General features: G+C 37.3%; 3 protein-coding genes across 3 annotated transcripts; all 3 read right to left on the reverse strand.

Annotated features, from left to right (window-relative positions):
* Positions 1-17,530: 17,530 nt before the first annotated feature.
* Positions 17,531-18,849, reverse strand: IWZ02DRAFT_256570 (uncharacterized protein). Its single transcript, XM_066763274.1, has one exon. It carries the CDS (start codon positions 18,520-18,522, stop codon positions 17,740-17,742), a length of 783 nt encoding a protein of 260 aa, XP_066623076.1. The 5' UTR covers positions 18,523-18,849; the 3' UTR covers positions 17,531-17,739.
* IWZ02DRAFT_490287 (uncharacterized protein) lies at positions 18,529-18,969 on the reverse strand (the record flags this gene model as incomplete). Its single annotated transcript, XM_066769654.1, has 1 exon — positions 18,529-18,969. The coding sequence occupies one exon, from the start codon at positions 18,967-18,969 to the stop codon at positions 18,529-18,531; it is 441 nt and encodes a 146-aa protein (XP_066623077.1).
* Positions 18,821-19,816, reverse strand: IWZ02DRAFT_256565 (uncharacterized protein). Its single transcript, XM_066763273.1, has 3 exons — positions 19,761-19,816; positions 19,213-19,700; positions 18,821-19,156 (listed from the first exon to the last, which is right to left on the reverse strand). Exons 2-3 carry the CDS (start codon positions 19,623-19,625, stop codon positions 19,120-19,122), a joined length of 450 nt encoding a protein of 149 aa, XP_066623078.1. The 5' UTR covers positions 19,626-19,700; positions 19,761-19,816; the 3' UTR covers positions 18,821-19,119.
* Positions 19,817-21,237: the final 1,421 nt, after the last annotated feature.

A 21,237-nucleotide genomic window follows, 5' to 3' on the forward strand; every position in this document is an offset into this window, starting at 1 on the left:
GTATCTTAGAGCTACTAACTTACTAGAAAACTAGGGACCTATAATCTACTATACTTTATATATAAGTAAGGTATAGCTATTAGACGGTAGTAGGGGATAGTCTATATTATATATTAGCTAGCTACATAAGTCATCCTAGTAATTACTTTACTTAGGCATTTTAAATTATTATATACTACCGGAATAATAGGTATATATTAAACTATATCCTAAGCTATTAGATGAGTTACTTTAGTTTTACTATATAATCTCCTAGGAGTATAATTATAGCTACCTTAGCCTCATCTAAGCTTATAAAATAGATAAGGTCTATTTTATCTTTATTAAAGTTAACGGCATACTAGGTTCTAAGTAAGAAGAGCTAGGTTACTTCCTACTAGAGGATCTACGCATTTTTCTTCTAACTCATTAAGGAGATTATGATTAAAACATTATTAATATATAAGAGGAATCTTACTAAGTAAGAGGAAAAGAGCTTTCATATATAGATAAGAAATAGGATTAGGGAGACTAGGCTTCCTTAAGGGATTCCTAAAACTATTAGATAAAGGTCTTCTTATTAGCTATTAAAGGAGATCTAGAGTTATTAACCGCTAGTAAATGTCTTTACCTATGCTAGGAGGGAAGTAGGGAGCCTAATTTCCCCTATTATATATAAGAGCTAGTTATAGGCTACATGATTAAAGGCGCCTTATATGTTAAGGAATAGGGTTAATATCTTACGCTATACCCTCCTCTCATCCTAGATAATATATATAAGGATTATTACTATATTAATTACTAACTTCTATAGTTATCCGCCTATTTAGGATAGGTATAGGAGGTAGGTAGCTTCTAAAGCGCTCTAAGATGTTTTACTATAATATATTTAAGAACTTTTCCTAGGTAGTTAAGTAGGGAGATAACTCTATACGCTTTTAGGTCTATATAATTAGGTTTCCCTAGTTTCTTAAGTATTACTCCTACTACTTCTCTCTAGCATTCTAGGTAGTATCTATACGTAAAGAAGGTTTAGTATACCTAGGTGAATTTTCTAGGAGAAGTATTATACGCCTTAGTAATTATCCTTTAGTAGATCTAGTCTAGCCTAGGGGTAGTACCTTTAATCTTATAAGAGTAGGCATACTATACTTCCTTATCTATAAGGGAGGGCTAGTCCTATAGCCCTTTCTTATAGTTTATCTATTCGCGTAGGGGGACGTATAGTAGTAGGGGGAAGAGTTTCTAATAGAAGGCGGTATACTTACCGTTATATAATGATTAGAGTTAATCTTAAAGGTTACGTATCTAGGGGATCTACTTAGATTAGGTTAATTTTATGTACGCTATTACCTTATAGATAGACTAGGGTATTTCTTTTATAAGGAAGTTATTCTAGTGCTCTTATTTTGCCTACTTAATGGCTATATTATACGTATTCCGTGCTTATATATATGCGACTTAGTCCTAACATGCCCTATACCTCGCTTATATAGCGGTTATCCTTAGGGCTATAAGGAGTAGGGACTACTATAGTTTTTATTACTATCTAGGTATTACCTATAGGATGCTACATTTAGCTACTATCTCTATTACCTTTATAAGGCTTCATCTAAGTTAGTCTAGGTCCTCTTATAAGGTCCCGTGTTAGCGGTATTCTATAAAGATAAGTAATATCTTTATTATATACCGTATAGTAGATGGTTTATAGTAGAGAATGTAGTAGATTCTTTACTATAAGAGAACTTCCTTAAAGGACTAACTAGTAGGCTACCTAAGGGTGTTTATATAGAAGAACCTATAGATTCTAGAGAGTTCTATCTCTAGGTAATTAGTAATAGGTTCTTCTATTAATAGAAGACGATTTCTAATCAATCTAGACTAGAAGATTCTAGGCCTTAGTAATGAGACAATCTAGAATAAGGGCTAGAATCTAAAAGAACCCGTAGGAATAAGTTCTTAGTAATAGAAGAGGTCTAGAAGAGTCTAGAATAGTCTAGACTTATTCTTAGGCCTCTAACATCCCGCTAGAGAGTATATGTTATACCCTATTAGGAAGGGCTTAGATGAGTAGAATCATAATCTTATTTAACTCTTCTTAGACGATTTACCTATATTAGGCCTAGTTAGCTTTTTTAACGTTAAACCGTAGTAGAGGTATTAGTATATCCTGAAACTCATTATACGCGATAGTAAAGAGAATAGCGTTATAGTTAGATAAGGGGTTCTCTCATAACTACTAGTTAATTACTTAAGTAGTAATTATTAGAGTGTATAGGGATAGGTTAATAACCGTTTCCCTTTCTATCCCTATATAAAAGAAGGTACCTACTCTAGGCTAGTTTTAGAGTTTAAGGCGGTTTTCTTTAATCTATTTATATAGAGCTTCTACTTTATGAGATTAGGGGGAGAGTAGGTCCTATATTAGATAGTATTCATTAAAGTCCCCTACGTAGATTATTAGTATGGTAGGGGGGCTATACTTAATAACTCTTTCTATTATATGTAGGGAGGATAGGTCGCCTTATTCTACCTTATTATAGATATTAACTATGTAGATAGTATCTTCTCTATAGGTTAAATTAATAGTTAGGTAGTCTAGGCTAGAGAAAATATCTAGGTAAGGAATTACCTAGACTTAGGTAAGGGATTTATTTAGGTAGAGCATCGTCTAAGGACGGGAGCCCTATAGGAAGGTTAGAAGAATTTATATTATAGAGGGGTAAGAGATTAATTATATATTAGCTATATCTTCTTATAGTATCGTCTATAGTTCCTAGATAAATATTAGGTAGATGCCTAAGTAGAGAGCATCCTAGAGTACTACTTCTATAGCCTAGGCATTCTAGTTTAAGTTAACTTATATAACTTTAAGGTTACCTAATATTTATGCTAGGGGGATAGCTTTATTAGATAATAGGGATAGTTTAGGTCCTAGGAGTAGTAAGTGCCGTTATAGTTACTATACTTTAATACTATATAGGCATATATTATGCCTCTCTTCATATAGTATTTATAGTCGTGCTTTTCTATAGTATAGGGGCTAGTATATAGTAAGCATTTAGTCCTATTATGACACCTAGGGGAGCTATAGCTAAATTCTTAATACTTTATATACTATACGTCTAGAGTGAGCCTAAGGAGTTTTATAACCCTTATACTTACTCCTATAAGATAGAATAGCTTTAAGATGGCTATCTCTACCTCTTTTACTATATAGAAGGCTATAATAACTAACCCTACTTTTTAGGTAGTCCTCCTTTCGGCCGAGGTGAGCTAGTATAGAGTTCCTATAACCGATAGGCTAGGGTTAAAAGTATAGACCTCTTCTATAATAAATTATCCGATGTTAAGTAGATAGAGGTCTTTAAGAGGGATACTATAGGTAATAACCTTATACTAGGTTTAGTTCTCCTAGACTATAGTATCTAGGAATAGGTAAGTAAAGAGGTCTTAATAGGAGGTAAGGAATTTAGAGTTATATTAGGGTAAGCTAGTAAGTAGGATGTTCCCCTTCTCTATACATATTACTATTATTATAACTAGGCTAGATATACCTACGTTCTTAAAGGTATTATTAATATTATTTCATATAGAGAGAGGGTTAAAGTTTAGGAAGGGACTCTACTACTAGATAATAACCTATATGTCCCGTAGGGTCTTTAGGGGAGTAGTAGCTAGCTTTATAATTATCTTTAGGTAAGGAGTTATTATGTTTAGTTTTTTAGTAGTAGTTACTTTCTAGGCTTAGGTTATATATGATGGTTTAGCTAGGTTTATAGGAAGGATAACCGGCTTTTATAGCTAGTAAACCTTTACTCCTAGTATATAAGTAGTATTTTTAAGGGAGTAAACTTAAGTAGCTAGAACTAATAATGTATTACCTACGTGACCTATCTTAGTATAATCCTATAGGACGTTACTAAGGTTATAGAGTCTTTACTTTTTACTTATATTATACGTAAGGTTTATTACGTATAGGATGTAAGAGAGGGCTATATTAATTACCTCCTAGGTAGTATTAAAGTTTAGATAAAATCTAACCCTAGACCTTTTTCCTTAGTAGGTAGGGTTAGGTTTAGAGGTATCTACTAGGATAGTTCTCTTTAGCTTAGTATGCTATTTCTTAATTAGGCCTAGTACGATAAGTGGTAGGGATAATAGGGGGATAGGGCTAGTAGAGAAGTCCTAGTCTATTTCCTTATATTTATTAGCTAGTTAAGTAGGCGGTAGGTTAGACGGTATAGGGTTATCCTAGTCTATTTTCTTAGGTTTATTAGTAAGTTAAGTAGGCGGTAGGCTAGGTAGTATAGGGGTATTCTAAATTTCATAGTTACGGCCGTCTAGTAGAAGGGAAACTAGTTTAGGTAGGGCCTCCCCCTAGGGGGTAGGTATAGGTATACTTATAGTATAATGCTTTAGAGGGTAGGTTTTTACTTTCTAACTTCAGTTATATATGTATAAGCCTACGCTATAGAGTTATAGCGGGTGTGGTAATTTTCGATTTTTTTAAAAATTTTATGTATAGTAATAACTTATTAACGCATAGGCTTTTTCTAAGAAGTAGTAGCTAAACTAGAGAAGAGTGAATTAGTAGGTAGATTTACTAGTAGACTCCCGTAGTAAGATTAATTAATTAATTATTTTACGTCTTACTAGAGCTATAGGCTATCTAAGACGGAGCTATCTATAGGGAATACCGCATACGTTTATAAGGTAAGTAGGGATGCCTAGCTAAAGAGTCTTATATAATAAAGTATAATTAATTAATTAATTAATTAATTAATTATTTTACGTCTTACTAGAGCTATAGGCTATCTAAGACGGAGCTATCTATAGGGGATGCCGCATATATTTATAAGGTAAGTAGGGATGCCTAGCTAAAGAGTCTTATATAACGAAGTATAATTCTTAGTATAGTATTAGTATAGGGTTATTATAGATAGATAGTTTATCTAGGCTCTTTTTAGGTAAGGGGAGGCTAAGAACTAGCCTTCCTACCGTTATCTAAGTAGATAGGTAGCATGAAGTAAGAGTAATAAAAGGAAGGGGGTAGGAAGAAGGTATATATAGAAAAGTAAATATAGTATAGGGTAGTAGGTAAGGTAGATTATATATATACTCTACTATAGCGTTCTAGTACTATTCCTAATAGTATAATTTTAGGGTAACCTAATATTTATACTAGGAGGATAGCTTTATTAGATAATAGGGATAGTTTAGGTCCTAGGAGTAATAGGTACCGTTATAGTTACTATACTTTAACGCTATATAGGTATATTTTATGCCTCTCTTTATATAGTAGTTATAGTCATGCTTTTCTATAGTATAGGGGCTAGTATATAGTAAGTATTTAGTCCTATTACGACACCTAGAGGAGCTATAGCTAAATTCTTAATACTTTATATACTATATATCTAGAGTGATCCTAAGGAGTTTTATAACCCTTATACTTACTCCTATAAGATAGAATAGTGTTAGAGGCCTAAGAATAAGTCTAGACTATTCTAGACTCTTCTAGACCTCTTCTATTACTAAGAACTTATTCCTACGGGTTCTTTTAGATTCTAGCCCTTATTCTAGATTGTCTTATTACTAAGGCCTAGAATCTTCTAGTCTAGATTAATTAGAAATCATCTTCTATTAATAGAAGAACCTATTACTAATTACCTAGAGATAGAACTCTCTAGAATCTATAGGTTCTTCTATATAAACTTCCTTAGGTAGCCTACTAGTTAGTCCTTTAAGGAAGTTCTCTTATAGTAAAGAATCTACTACATTCTCTACTATAAACCATCTACTATACGGTATATAATAAAGATATTACTTATCTTTATAGAATACCGCTAACAGGTTATGAGCCCGGCTAATAGTAATCTATAGATTACTATATAGCTTGCCTTATAATTTATAAGTAGGATTTTACTTCCTTCCCTACTTATAAGAAAGAATATACTATTCTTTCTATACTAGACCGCTCTTATAAGTAAGGCTTAGTAAGACTATCTCGGTAGATAGCTATTAAGCTAAACTTATAAAGAAGTCTAGGGAAAGCCTACTTATTTATATAAGTAAGGCATTTTTTAGGGTAAGAACTAGTATCCTAAGCCCTATCCTTAGGCTCTTAGCCTATCGAATTTTTCCTAGGACCGTTAGGCCTATATCTACCTAGGATTTTATTCTAGAACCTTCTAGTAGTCTAGAATAGCCTTATTTACTACCTATTCTTTACCTTTCTCCGCCTTTCTCCGGATTTCCTCACATTTCTATTAACTACGTTAATATAAGGTGTGGCTACGCGGCCTCTATACTATATTAGGCCTAAGCGTTACCCGTTTACACTAGTTCCCGCTAGTGTCTTGGCACGAGGAACACTAAAACTTCACGACACTTCGAAACGTTTTCGACCCGCATCGACCCGAATACTTTGCTTAGTAAGCAAAGTAGTATACCGTTTTAAAGAGAAAAACTCGGCGGACAAGGATCTGAAATCAGATTCTTTATATCTCTACTCCCGGCTAAGTTATTAGAGAAAACATCGATACTCTAATAAACTCCCTACTTTCTATTAGGTGCATCAGGCCCATTAGCACCTAATAAACTTCGAGACTTCATACACTTATAGTTTCCGCTTAAAACTATAAGTACATAGAGTTTTATACTCTAAAGACCTCTATAAGGTATAAAATCTTTAATATACCTTAAGAAAGGAACGTCTTCTACTAGGAAATATGGGAAAAGAATTCCCTAGCATTCCTAAACTTAAAGGCCCTGAGAACTAGGAGTCTTAGCGATCTACTATAAATGATATAGTGATTATAGAAGGGCTAAAAGCCTATCTAGACTCTAAATCTTAACCTAAAGTAGAAGATCCTACCTAGGAGGTTAATAATGCTAGAATAAGGACTTTCATTAGGACCTCTATAGATCCTAAACTTTATTCTAGCATTACCCATTATAGAACTGCAAGTTCTATGGGAGAAGCCCTTAGAAAAAGATGTGAATCTAAGGGACTTTCATGGGAAGTCTCACACTTTATAAGGCTACTAAGCCTTAAAGATACGGGAGATATTAATACCTAGGTGGCTAATCTATTAGATAAGATAACCCTATTATCTTAGACTAAGATGGCCTTAACGGAGAGGCAGAAACTAGGTGTATTCTTTAGTAATATACCTAGTAGCTATTCTTCATAGAGCGCCGTAGCCCAGCTAGGGCTAAAAGAAGAGACTACTCTAGACCACCTTATAGAGCGTCTAGTAGAAGAGTCTCAGCGCCGAGAACTAGAAGAAGAAAGCAATACTGCCCTTATTACTATAACTAGTAATAAAGGGAAATCTTCTTCTAAAAAGAACGCCTCTACTTATAATAATAAGAGTACTAAGAAGTGCTCTTATTATAAAAAGAATGGCCATCTAGAAAAGGACTGCTATAAAAGAGCTAGGAATTTAAAGGGTAAAGAAAATAATAGTAGTCCTACGGATTTAGAGGATACCCTACACATTACGGGTTATACCTCTTATTTTACCGCGGGTCCCGGCCTAAATGACTAGATTCTAGACACCGGCGCTACAGCTCATATGTCTAGACATAAAGATCTCTTTACTTCTTTAAAAGAAGTAAATTTACCTATAAAACTAGGTAAAGGAGAGATCTATGCTAAAGGAATAGGCACTATACCTATTACCTTTAAGTACGCTAATAGAAGGATAAATCTAACCCTTCTAGACGCTCTCTATATCCCCGATTTATCTATAAATCTTATCTCTATATCTAGGCTATATACACATAGTATATATCTAGATATAAAGAACTTAAGACTTATAGATAAAAGAGAGCAGATATATGCCGAAGTTTTACTTTAAAATAACCTATTCATTCTACCTAAGGTAGAATCTACTATAAATCACTTATATATAGCAGATTTAAACCTATAGCATAATAGGTTAGGGCATATAAACTTAGAAGCTCTTAGGGCATTACTACCTATTAAGGGTAGTAAAATAGACTGTTCTATATGCCCTTTAGCTAAATCTAAGCGTACTATATCTACTATACTAGTAGCGGTCTCTAAACCCTATGAGAAAATAGGTCTAGATGTCATAGGACCTATTACTCCTAAGGGAATAGGGGGATACACCTACTATATAGCCTTTATAGACTATTATAGTAGGTTTACATAGGTATTCCCCCTATTTACTAAAGGAGAAGCCTATAATAAGATAGTTTACTATCTTAAACTTATAGAGCTGCATGGTAAAGTCCAGTCTTTAAGGCTAGATAATAGCCTAGAATATAGGGGAACTTAGCTAGATTTACTAGCTGAAAATAAAGGAATAACTCTAGAAAAGAGTTCTCCTTATAGCCCAGAGCAAAACGGGCTTATAGAGAGGACACATGGGTTAATAGATACTATTACCCGTTGCCTTCTCTTAAATTCTAAGGTCCCCCTTACCTTCTAGCTAGAGGCTATTAAAACCGCCACTTATATTCTAAACCGGACCCCTAAGAAGTCCCTAGAGGGTATTTCGCCTCTAGCCCGGCTAAATATAGCTAAGGGCAGGTCTCCTACTATAAATCTCTCTTATATAAAGACTTTTAGAAGTAAAGTCTTTATAAACATCCCTAGAGAAAAGCGTACTATATCCTCTAAGTATTCTCCACGCTCTAGGCCTAGTATATTATTAGGCTTTAAGGGGGAGCATATTTATAGATGCTGGGATATAGAAAAACAAGCTATTATACGCACTAGGGATGTTACCTTTAAAGAGGATGAATTTCCTTCTCCCTATACTAAAACTATAGAAGATAAGGAAGATATAGACTATACTAAGCCTATATTTCCCTCTTCTATAACTAGCCCTCCTAATAGACTAAGATCTAGGTCTATAACTACTATAGATACTAGTAGGGAGGAGCCTAGGAGAAGTGAGCGCCTTAGAGAAAAATCCTCTAAGGAATCTACTACTATAGAGGCTACTATTAATAGCCCTATAGAAGAAGTACCTCATCCTCTTAGAGAGACCTTTAAAGAGGTTAGAATCCCTAGTAGTAGTAGCTATGTTACTATAGAAGGCCTAAGTAATATAGAGGAAGATATCTCTTATTACTTACTCTATAGTAATGGGGAACCTACTACTTATAGTCAGGCTATTAATTCTCCTAATAGCCTAGACTAGCAGAGAGCTATGCGGGAAGAATATAATTCCCTTATTAAGAATTAAACCTGGATCTTAGTAGACCCCCCTACGGATAATAAAATTCTTAGAGGCAAATGGGTCTATAAGATTAAAACTAATAATAAGGGAAATATTACCCGCTATAAGGCTAGATGGGTAGTATAAGGCTAAAATTAGGAGTATGGTATAAACTATAAAGAGACTTTTAGTCCTATAGTCTTACCTATAGTTTTACGCCTACTACTAAGCCTTTCTACCCATTTAGACCTAGAAATCGTACATATAGACGTCGAAACCGCCTTCCTAAATGGGAAAATAAATGAAGACGTCTATGTACATCAACCTGTAGGCTTTAAGCTTAATAATAAAGTCTATAAATTAAAGAAAGCTCTCTATGGCCTAAAATAAGCCCCTAGGGCATGGGCAGCCTGTTTTAGCTACTTCTTAGAAGAGAATAGCTATAAACAGCTTCTATCTAAGGCCTACTTATATACTAAGACCTTTAAAGAAGGCTTATTTATATGGGTCTTAGTATACGTAGACGATATCCTACTTTTTAGTAAGGATATGTCTATTATTAATTCTTTTAAAGAATTAATAAGGTCTAGGTTTACTATTAAGGACCTAGGACCTATTTCCTATTATTTAGGAATTCAAGTCACCCGGGATAGGTCTAAAAAGACTATATCTTTATTACAGGAAGGCTATCTTTCTAAAGTCTTAGAGACTTTCTCTCTAAGCTCTATTACGCCTTCTAAGACTCCTTATTTATATAAGGAGCTTCCTAGACCACCCGCGGACTATCAGGCTAGTAAAGACCTTATTAAAGAGTATAGATCTTTAATAGGCTCTCTTCTATATGCTATGGTCTATACTAGGCCTGATATAGCTTATATACTAGCTTCTTTAAGCTAGTATTTAAGCTGCCCTCTAGTAGAGCACCTTAGAGCTGCTAAAAGAGTCTTATCCTATCTAAAAGGAACTAAAGATTATACTATTACCTATAAGGGTACTAGTTTTAATCTAGAATCCTACTCCGACTCTAACTTAGGGAATGAGCTTAATAGACATTCTCTAGCAGCTTATATTATTTACTCTACTAATGGGCCTATAGCCTAGAAGGCTAGTAGACTAACCTATGTCTCTATTTCTACTATGGAGGTAGAATACATAGGTTATAGTATACTAGCTAAGGTTATCCTTTATATTAAAGGATTTTTAGAAGAGTTAGGTTATAAAGACCTTATACCTACTCCTATAGTCCTTAAAGGGGATAACATACCGGCTATAGCTGCTACGGAAGATGCTACTAAAAAGTCTAAGAATATAGACATAAGGTATCACTTCTTAAGGCAGCTAGTTAAGGAAAATCTTATAAGATTCTCCTATATCTCTACTAAAGAGATGCCTGTAGACGCCTTAACTAAGGTACTTACTAAGGCTCTCTTTACTAAATTCCTCTCTATTACCCTGCGTAATAAGTTAGAGGGAGTGTTAGAGGCCTAAGAATAAGTCTAGACTGTTCTAGACTCTTCTAGACCTCTTCTATTACTAAGAACTTATTCCTACGGGTTCTTTTAGATTCTAGCCCTTATTCTAGATTATCTTATTACTAAGGCCTAGAATCTTCTAGTCTAGATTAATTAGAAATCGTCTTCTATTAATAGAAGAACCTATTACTAATTACCTAGAGATAGAACTCTCTAGAATCTATAGGTTCTTCTATATAAACACCCTTAGGTAGCCTACTAGTTAGTCCTTTAAGGAAGTTCTCTTATAGTAAAGAATCTACTACATTTTCTACTATAAACCATCTACCATACGGTATATAATAAAGATATTACTTATCTTTATAGAATACCGCTAACAGTTAAGAAGAGAGATAACCCTATACGCCTTAGGTTAGGAGTAGTCTAGTTTACTTAGCTTTCGTAGGATTACTCTATATACCTCTCTCTAGAGAAGTAGTTAGTAGCCCTAGTTAAATAGTATATAATAGATGTAAAGGAGTTACTCTAGGGTAGCCTCATATACTTTAATAATAATTTCTTATAAAATTATGTCCGGGCTAGGGGACTTACCCTTTATCTAGAAGGAGCATATATTAGCTAGCTCTTCTTTAGTAAGTAATAGCTATTCCTAGTCTAGGTCCAGCTAATAGGATGCCTAGTTATACGACTAAGCCTAAGGGGGTAAGGGGAATAATTTCTCCTAGAGGGCTTAGCATTTACTAGGGAAAGAAGAGTATAAGGTCCCTCTTATATCTTAAATTTATGGGATAAGACTAGAGGTAGATAGGCGGGTATAAGCTATAGCTTAGAAAATCGTACGGGGTGTTTCTTCTATAAGGAAGGATTCCTAGTAGTTAGACTTTACTAATTTTAGAGCTATAGTATATTTATTCTAAGCTACCTTATACTCTTCTCCGTTCTTTATATATCTAGCCCTTACTATATTCGTATAAAGGTTAGATAGGTCTCTTATCTACTAGGGCTTTACCCTAGATTTAGGAGCGTAGATAGGAATATATATAGCTATAGAGTTACTAATAGCTATTTAAAGTGCCTCCCCTAGTTAGTTAAGTATTAGGACATTAATCTTCTAGGTAAGGACCTTATTAGGGGCTTAGGCTAGAAGATTCATAATCTTAGGTTATATAGCCTATATAGCTATAGTAAGTCTTATCTAATATAGTTTCTAAAATTCTAGCTATTTAGCTTCCTTTATGTTATACTAAGCTTATCTAGGGCCTCTAGGCTAGGACTAAATAGTAAGAGTAAATAGTATTCCCTTATAGTCTAAGCCTACCTTAACTATTTACTAGTCTCATACGAGGTTAGCTATAGATAAGGAGGCTACTATAAGATCTATAATAGTCTTATTAGCTATACTATAGCGGAAGTATATGCCTTCCCCTAGGGTATTCATGATCTTAAGGTTATTATCTTTAATCTAGTCTATTAGCTTCTTAGCCCCTAGTAATTATACGGCTAGGGGGTCCTAGAATAGATAATGTTCGTTAAAATCCCCTATAAAGAGAGAGGGGGTTTTAACCTTATTATATTTTAGGACCCTCTCTATCGTATAAGGAAGGTTTTTATTAGCTTAGGCTTACCTAGCTTCATTATACACGTTAATAAGGCGAGTTTATATAGTTAGTCCTTCTATCTCTAGCACGAGGGTATCCTTACTAGGGAGGATATCTAGATAAAAGTTAATCTAGACTCCCTATATAAATCTTAACTAGTATACTAGCGTATAGGGGCGTTTAATTAATTATTTTACGTCTTACTAGAGCTATAGGCTATCTAAGACGGAGCTATCTATAGGGGATGCCGCATACGTTTATAAGGTAAGTAGGGATGCCCAGCTAAAGAGTCTTATACGACGAAGTATAATTCTTAGTATAGTATCGGTATAGGGTTATTATAGATAGATAGTTTATCTAGGCTCTTTTTAGGTAAGGGGGGCTAAGAACTAGCCTTCCTACCGTTATCTAAGTAGATAGGTGGCATGAAGTAAGAGTAATAAAAGGAAGGAGGGCGGGAAGAAGGCGTATATAGAAAAGTAAATATAGTATAGGGTAGTAGGTAAGGTAGATTATATATACGCTCTACTATAGCGTTCTAGCACTATCCCTAATAGTATAATTTTAAGGTAACCTAATATTTATGCTAGGGGGATAGCTTTATCGGATAATAGGGATAGTTTAGGTCCTAGGAGTAATAAGTACCGTTATAGTTACTATACTTTAATACTATATAGGCATATATTATGCCTCTCTTCATATAGTAGTTATAGTCGTGCTTTTCTATAGTGTAGGGGCTAGTATATAGTAAGCATTTAGTCCTATTATGATACCTAGAGGAGCTATAGCTAAATTCTTAATACTTTATATACTACACGTCTAGAGTGATCCTAAGGAGTTTTATAACCCTTATACTTACTCCTATAAGATAGAATAGCTTTAAGATAGCTATCTCTACCTCTTTTACTATATAGAAGGCTATAATAACTAACCCTACTTTTTAGGTAGCCCTCCTTTCGGCTAAAGTAAGCTAGTATAGAGTTCTAATAATAGAAAGGCTAGGATTAAAGGTATAGACCTCTTCTATAATAAATTATCTAATGTTAAGTAAGCGTAGGTCTTTAATAGGAATGCTATAGGTAATAACCTTATACTAGGTTTAGTTCTCCTAGACTATAGTATCTAGGAATAGGTAGGTAAAGAGGTCCTTATAGGAGGTAAGGAATTTAGAGTCGTACTAGGGTAAGCTAGTAAGTAGGATGTTACCTTTCTCTATATATATCGCTATTAACATAACTAGGCTAGATATACCTACGTTCTTAAAGGTATTATTAATGTTATTTCATATAGAGAGAGGGTTAAAGTCTAGAAAGGGACTTTACTACTAGATAATAACCTATATATCCCGTAGGGCCTTTAGGGGAGTAGTAGCTAGCTTTATAGTTATCTTTAGGTAAGGAGTTATTATGTATAGTTTTCTAGTAGTAGTTACCTTCTAGGCTTAGGTTACGTACGATAGGTTAGCTAGGGTTATAGGAAGGATAACTAGCTTTTATAGCTAGTAGACCTTTACTCCTAGTATATAAGTAGTATTTTTAAGGGAGTAAACTTAAGTAGTAAGAACTAATAATGTATTACCTACGTGACCTATCTTAGTATAATCCTATAGGATGTTACTAAGGTTATAGAGTCTTTACTTCTTACTTATATTATATGTAAGGTTTATTATATATAGGATATAAGAGAGTACTATATTAATTACCTCCTAGGTAGTATTAAAGTTTAGATGAAATCCGAACCTAGTCCTTTTTCCTTAGTAGGTAGGGTTAGGTTTAGAGGCGTCTACTAGGATAGTTCTCTTTAGTATAGTATACTATTTCTTAATTAGGCCTAGTGCGATAATTAGTAGAGATAATAGGGGGATAGGGCTTATAGGGAAGTCCTAGTCTATTTTCTTAGGTTTATTAGCTAGTTAAGTAGGTAGTAGGCTAGGTAGTATAGGGGTATCTTAGTCTATTTTCTTAGGTTTATAGTTATAGCCGTCTAGTAGAACTAGGTTAGGTAGGGCCTCCCTCTAGGAGGTAGGTACGGGTATACTTATAGTACGATACTTTAGAGGGTAGGTTTTTACTTTCTAACTTTAGTTATATACGTACGAGCCCGCGCTATAGAGTTATAGTAGGTGTAGTGATTTTCGATTTTTAAAAATTTTATATATAGTAATAACTTATTAACGCATAGGCTTTTTTTAAGAAGTAGTAGCTAAACTAAAGAAGAGTACTTAATTAATTAATTAATTAATTAATTAATTAATTATTTTACGTCTTACTAGAGCTATAGGCTATCTAAGACGGAGCTATCTATAGGGGATACCGCGTACGTTTATAAGGTAAGTAGGGATGCCTAGCTAAAGAATCTCGTACGACGAAGTATAATTCTTAGTGTAATGTCGGTATAGGGTTAATTAATTAATTAATTAATTAATTAATTATTTTACGTCTTACTAGAGCTATAGGCTATCTAAGATAGAGCTATCTATAGGGGATACTACGTACGTTTATAAGGTAAGTAGGGATGCCTAGCTAAAGAATCTTATATAATGAAGTATAATTCTCGGTATAATGTTAGTATAGGGTTATTATAGATAGATAGTTTATCTAGGCTCTTTTTAGGTAAGGGGGGGCTAAGAACTAGCCTTCCTACCGTTATCTAAGTAGATAGGTAGCATGAAGTAAGAGTAAGGAAAGGAAGGGGGATAGGAAGAAGGCGTACATAGAAAAGTAAATATAGTATAGGGTAGTAGGTAAGGTAGATTATATATATGCTCTACTATAGTGTTCTAGTACTATTCCTAATAGTACCGTTTTTAGTTAGCGTTATATAACACCTTTCTTAGCACCTATAAAGGTAAAAAAGGCGGGTAAGGTTTTTAACTAGCAGCATATATCTTCTAGCTAATTAGTATAGTTAGCTAACACTTATTATAGAAAATAAATAATGCTAAAGAACCTAGGTTTAATCTACATTAATGTTACTTATAATTTAATCTAGCCCTATTACTGCTATTAGATAACCCTATATTAACATTATTACTAATAATAGAGCTCTATATGCCGCCCTAGCCTAGGTATACTATACGGATAAATAGCATTAAGCCCTTACCTTACCGCTAAACGGTTATCTAATTATTATTAGGAGTAGGAGGGTTTAGCTAGAGTAGTTATAGAGTAGTTATCTAAGCTATATTAACGCCTTTCTAATCTAGAGGGCTAGGGTCTTAGTAGAGGCTCTATATAAGGTAGAGGAGGGGTATAAGCCTAGAGGGTATTAGGTAGATTATAGATAAAGGAGTCCTTTCCTAGATTATCTTTAGTTAGAGGGGTTCTAGGGTAGTGCCTATAGGAACTATAAGTAGAGGGATTATAGAGCTTATTATTCACTCTACTAGTAGAGCTTAGAATAGATTCTCTCTTCTTCTTTTTACTCTTCTTTTCCCTTAGTCTACTATTTATATGTACTATACCCTAGTAGAAACCTTCGTCTAATATATGAATTTAAGTATAAATTATTAACTAACTTCTCCTTAGAATAGCTCTCTATAGGGTATAGAGGCTATTTTCCTACTATTATCGTCGTATGCCTTAAGTACTTCCTATATAGCTTCTCTCCTAGTAGAGCTATAGAGTAGGTAGTTACTAATAAGATGTTATAGTATTTATTAGGCGGTATTATTATAGCTATAATTATCCTAGTCTATCTTACTAAACTATAATAGGTAGGCTCTAAAGTAGCTATAGTTTAGTTTTAGTTAGAAGTAGGCTAATACTTCTAGTTATCTATACTTAGAAAGTTAGATAGACATCCTTAGTATAGATAGGAAGTTATATACATATAACCCCTAGGATAGTATTATCTATGCTTCCTAGTATTATATAGTATATACTATCTATTCTACTATAGTTCTTTATTATATACGCATCCTAAGTAGGGTAGTACTTAAGTTATTATTCTCTAGGGTTAACCTAGTAGCCTCCTTTATAAGGGTATCTACTTATAGGTTTCCTCTAATCCCTATATAGCCTAGGACCTATAAGAAGGTAAGACTACCTTATCTAGCTATAATTAAGTAGCCGGCATCTATAGCTTAAAGTTATAGACCTTAACCTAGTAGGTAGGATAGGGTCTAGAGGTAGTATAGTATAGCTTAGTTATCTATATATACTATAATCTATTATCCTAGCTATTTCTAGGTAGCTAGCTCTATAGCCCTTATAAGTGCTTCTAGTTCTCTATTATATATAAGCTAGTATAGTCTAGTATTTACTCTATAGCTTACTACTACTCTTATATTATCTTATTAGGTGTCGTACGCTATAATTCCTATACCTACTCTATTTCCTTTTAGGATAGATAAAGCGTTAGAGTATAGGATAACTACTTAAGTTATATATCCCGTACGTCTAATATATACTTAGGCTTCTTATTCCTTTTAGAGGTAGCTAATCTTAACTTTATACGGTATAGTCTTTTTCTATAGGGGAAAGGAACCATGCTTAATTAGGCTTTTAGTACCTATTACTAGGTCTAAAATTATGTTCTAGACATGTTTAAGTTATGTCTAGCGTCCTAGTATGCTCTCTAGTTTAAATTTATTAATAATTATACGCACTAGGTATTAGTGACTAAGTTTAAAGAGTCTCATAGCGTATGCTTAAAGTAACATGTTACGCCTAAGGTAGGGGGGGAGAAGGCCTACTTTAATTTCCATAGGAGCAATTAGGGAGGTGTGAAAGGCTCCTAGGATTCGGCGTAGTCCGCTGTTTTGAAGTGTTCGTCCGAGTGTCTCGGAGCCACCGACTCGCTAGAAAACTGGGGACCCATAATCAGAGTTGGCCTTTCTGTGGGCCATTTTGCTGCATATCTGCGGGAAGAAAACATTGAAACTGAAGAGAATGCACCCGATTACAACGAAAAACGGAGCTCGGGACTGTCGACTGGGAATGGGAGAAAGAATGTTGATATAAATCTCTGTCCGATAGGAGAGCAATAGGACCAGGGGGCGACCCTGGAGGCGCACTCGCTTTGCAAGACGTCTAAAGCAGAGAGAAGTGTGCAGACAATGATCGGAATGCATCAAATATCAATTACAAAAGTTTGGTGATGAAGAGAGAGAAAAGGAAGGGGTTCAGGGGGAGCCACCCGGGGAGTACTAGAATTTCCGCAATTCAGCCAACACCGCCAACACCACATTTTTGCGCTTGCGAAAGACCTTGGAAAGATGATCCCTTATGGTCTGGTCAGATAAGTCGAGGGTCCGAAGAAGCCATTGAACTGCCGAAGTGACTTTGCGGACTCTGCGGGGCCGATTGAAGGAGGATTCGCAAGCCAGGCCGAAACAAAAGGTTTCGGTGGCAAAGCTTTCCAGCTATCGATTGATGGGCAGTATCCCTCGTACGTATTCATTGTCGATGAATGCCTGTTCAGTCAGATGTGCAGAAGATTGCATCGAATTGACCTGAGCTGTTTGTGGAGAGAAACAATAATCCAAAGTGATCATATCGTCGAGGAGCGTATCGGGCTGGGCTGACGGCTTTGGGATCGAGGTGTTAGGCTTGCACTGCCGTATGCTCCCGGTGAAACCAGGAGAGAGGTTGTGGAAGTACGAGAAACGCGCAAAGACGGCCGTCGTTGGTTGTCCGGACTGTCATTGGGACAGAACTCCTCTGAAGATTTTGCTTCCAGTGTTCCCTCTTGATCTTCAGGTCTGCTACTTCCCGAAAACATCCATCCGCTCTCTCCTCGGAGTAACTGTACGTGGATCTGATCTGCCGCCTTTGCCATGTATTTTTGTCTTGGAACGGACCCGTGAGCGTCGCGGGTACTGGCCTCAAGCCCGTGAAATAGAAGTGCAAGAGATGAAGATTTCCAGTCGCTCTGCCATGGTTGACGTGATTTTCGAATTTGAAAAATAGCCAGAGACAAGAACACGACCGTGAAGCAGAGCAATGAGGCTGGATAAAGGAGCCAGAGCCAGCGAACTTTGACACATGTTACTGTGTCCCACGTAATCCCTTGCTCGAATGGCGACGTTTCAATGAAACCAGGGGTCTGTCGTATTTGGGTGGTCATCGCCAGGGTAATTCCTTCTATAAATTTGCTCATGGTACTCAAGTTGGCCGTTCCGTTGACATACATATTTCTGTACCAAAAAGGGCCAAGCATGCGCTCAGGCGATTGCGAACTGGGGCCAACAGTCTTCCGCCATAGAATGGATCGGACCATCGTTGCTTCAAAAAGTCGTTGATAGCGAAGGATGACGACCAACGAAAGGACCATACACAATCAGTCGTTTACGCTGGCATTGTATGTTTTGACGCATGGCGTTAGCCCACACCGAGCCGCAAAGGGCTTGAAAGGCACGACCTGGATACAGGTGTAATTGCCCTTGTTAACCTCAATTTGACAATTGTCCTCAACGTTCAACATTAATGCCTCGAATTCGAAGAGGGATAGTCCAAAGAGGGGTACGCCATCGTCGACGGTAACCACGGTGTGAAAAAGATCCGTGGGTTGACTGACGTTGGCTCCAGATGGCAACTTGTAGACCGATTGATTGTGTTGGTCTAGTCCAAGGTCCACGACGGTCGTAGTGATGTCAACGCAGGAACTGCACATGGACAGCGAAGAGAATGTGGGAAATGTGCAGTTGCCCGTGGAGCACCCAACATCGACAGTAGAACGATCCGGGGGATTCATCAAACCCATGTAGATCGCAACGGACATTGGGCTGTCCAATATGAATGTTCCTGCGCTGACACCAATGTCTATACCGTAGGTAGTGTAATGGTTGATTCGTGGAACTCGCGCACTGTCGGTGGACCACGGTTTCTTGCAGGTATAGTAAGTAGCGAGTAATGCCCTGGGAGAGTGGATCTATGGTGAAAGGAGCGCACCGAAAGCGGCTAGATGGCTTTCTCATGTCAAGCTCGTTAGCCAAGCCACAAAGTTGATGAGGATGTGACTTGCAATGTTCGCCACTTGATCATGGAATCAAAAATCAAGCAGGTAGAGCCCCATGGTCCTCTGCTAGCTTGGTCAAAGAGCTCAAGATCTGAAAGCTTTTTAGGTTGACTGAACCAGAGCCACTTAGACTGACTCAACCCTGTGAAGTGATTGGAAGGTTGATCAAATTTTCGGAGTAAAGGTATCAATGGGTACCCTCGACAACTGGCTTCAATAGCAAGGCCTTGAAAGCTGCAGTGAAAATGGAAATGACCGAGTTGAGTCCAATGTGGTGTGGCCATTTCGGTTGCGGTTGCCCGTCGTATATGTACAAGATTGCAGCAAGAGTGCCCAAGACGAGCACTGCAAGAACACAGCTCAGGATCTCGAGAGTCCAGAAGAAGTCTTTGCAGCATTTGCGTTCCCTTATGTGGCATGGTCGTGTGGAAACATCATTGTTGGAGACCAAGCTCCGATATCCCCATTATAGAATTGGGAAGTAGAATGCATTACTGCGCAGGGTTTTAGCAAAGATAATACAGTGGAGGTACTTTTGGGAGACCTGTGACTACCTTGGCAAAGTTTTCAGCGAAGGCATTCGTTTGAACTCCATAGGACCGCGTATGCCACTCATGTCCGACGTGGCTGTCACACAGCACAATGCGGAAGTAGATAAAGGTGGTCTGGAGAGATCGATGTCGACTATCTCGAGATCTGCATGCTGTACAATGCTACCGGCAGCATAGCTGGCTGTTTGGCTCAAGACAGCCTGCTCTCGTCAGATGGAAAATTGCATGCGCAAGGCTGTAAGCAAGCAAGAGCCTCTGAGTATGGCACTCGGTCGAGTTCTTTCATAGAAAGGCTGGCACAGGAGACAAAAGCAAATAATTGACTTTGGTGGAGTTGCTGGCTGTGCAGTGTTTGCATGAATGCCACCTGGATCCAGCCTCGTGAGTGTGGCTTTTTAAGGAGACTTTTGGCCTTGCTGATAGAGTCCTTTACAATAATAGACATGTTGTTCCTATGATTCGTGCCACAGTGGTACTTGTGTGCAGTACCCTTCAGCCGCGGATCTGGCCAGATCTTCAGCGGTTTTGATTTTTCTCGACGAGCGGCGGCGGCGAGAGGCCAGATTCAGCCCTCCCGGGCGATCTGAGGGACAACACAGGGAATTGACGAGAAGTACAGCGATACTAGGCAGGCTGAAAATTTGTTGGCTTCCAGGTCTTCAGTCTGAATCACTGCGGTCTGCAGCGCAGAAACACCGGCGCCATTCAAAATCTGAAATCCAAGATGGAGTTGTCAGAGCACAGTTCGAACCACGAAGCAAAGGACCTTCCTCTCTCGTCGCAAAGCCGAGGCCAGCGGAGTTAAGCGCGGACGAAATCGCACAACCGTGAGAAGACGAGACCAAGAAAAAGTCCAACGCGCTATCCTGGTTCCCGACGCGTCGTCGACAGCACCCGGAATGGGTAATGTATCTTGGATCTCAACGTGCCGAAGTAAATCCTTGTTGTTATTCATCGGAGCAGACAACATTGTCTAGGAATTCGGCAAGGGCTAGCGGAATGGGTGTCGACAAGGCTGCAATGGCACCACTTTGCAAAAGACGTAGTGTCCTGGCAGGATGGATGGAGTGCAGTAGCGTAGGGCATTGTTGATAGTTGTCGATATGGAACGAGCCGAAGAAGAGAGAAGTCAAAGCGAGGCCGGTCCATGTCATTAAGCGAGAAGCGCGACGTGGATGAAAAGCCCGGCACCTCATGCCTGACACACGACGACGTGCACGGATGTCGTATCGCTCCGCCTCCTCTCTCGACGACTCGTCAAACCATGAAAAGAAAAATTCATTCATCTCCCACGGCCTGTCAGATGCAAGACATCAATCATTAGTTTCAGCTCGGTGGCCCAACTGCGTAGGCAAGGGGCCGGCGCAACCAGGGATGGACGAGACTGCCAACTCGGAGGCGCAGCGACGGGCTGCACCATATCTGCGCGTGCTCGGTCAGTCAACGGCTATACGGAACGAGAGCACGGGTACCTGACCAT

This window comes from Phyllosticta citriasiana (genome assembly GCF_038021145.1).
Source record: "Phyllosticta citriasiana strain CBS 120426 chromosome Unknown IWZ02scaffold_6, whole genome shotgun sequence".
Lineage (NCBI taxonomy): Eukaryota > Fungi > Ascomycota > Dothideomycetes > Botryosphaeriales > Phyllostictaceae > Phyllosticta > Phyllosticta citriasiana.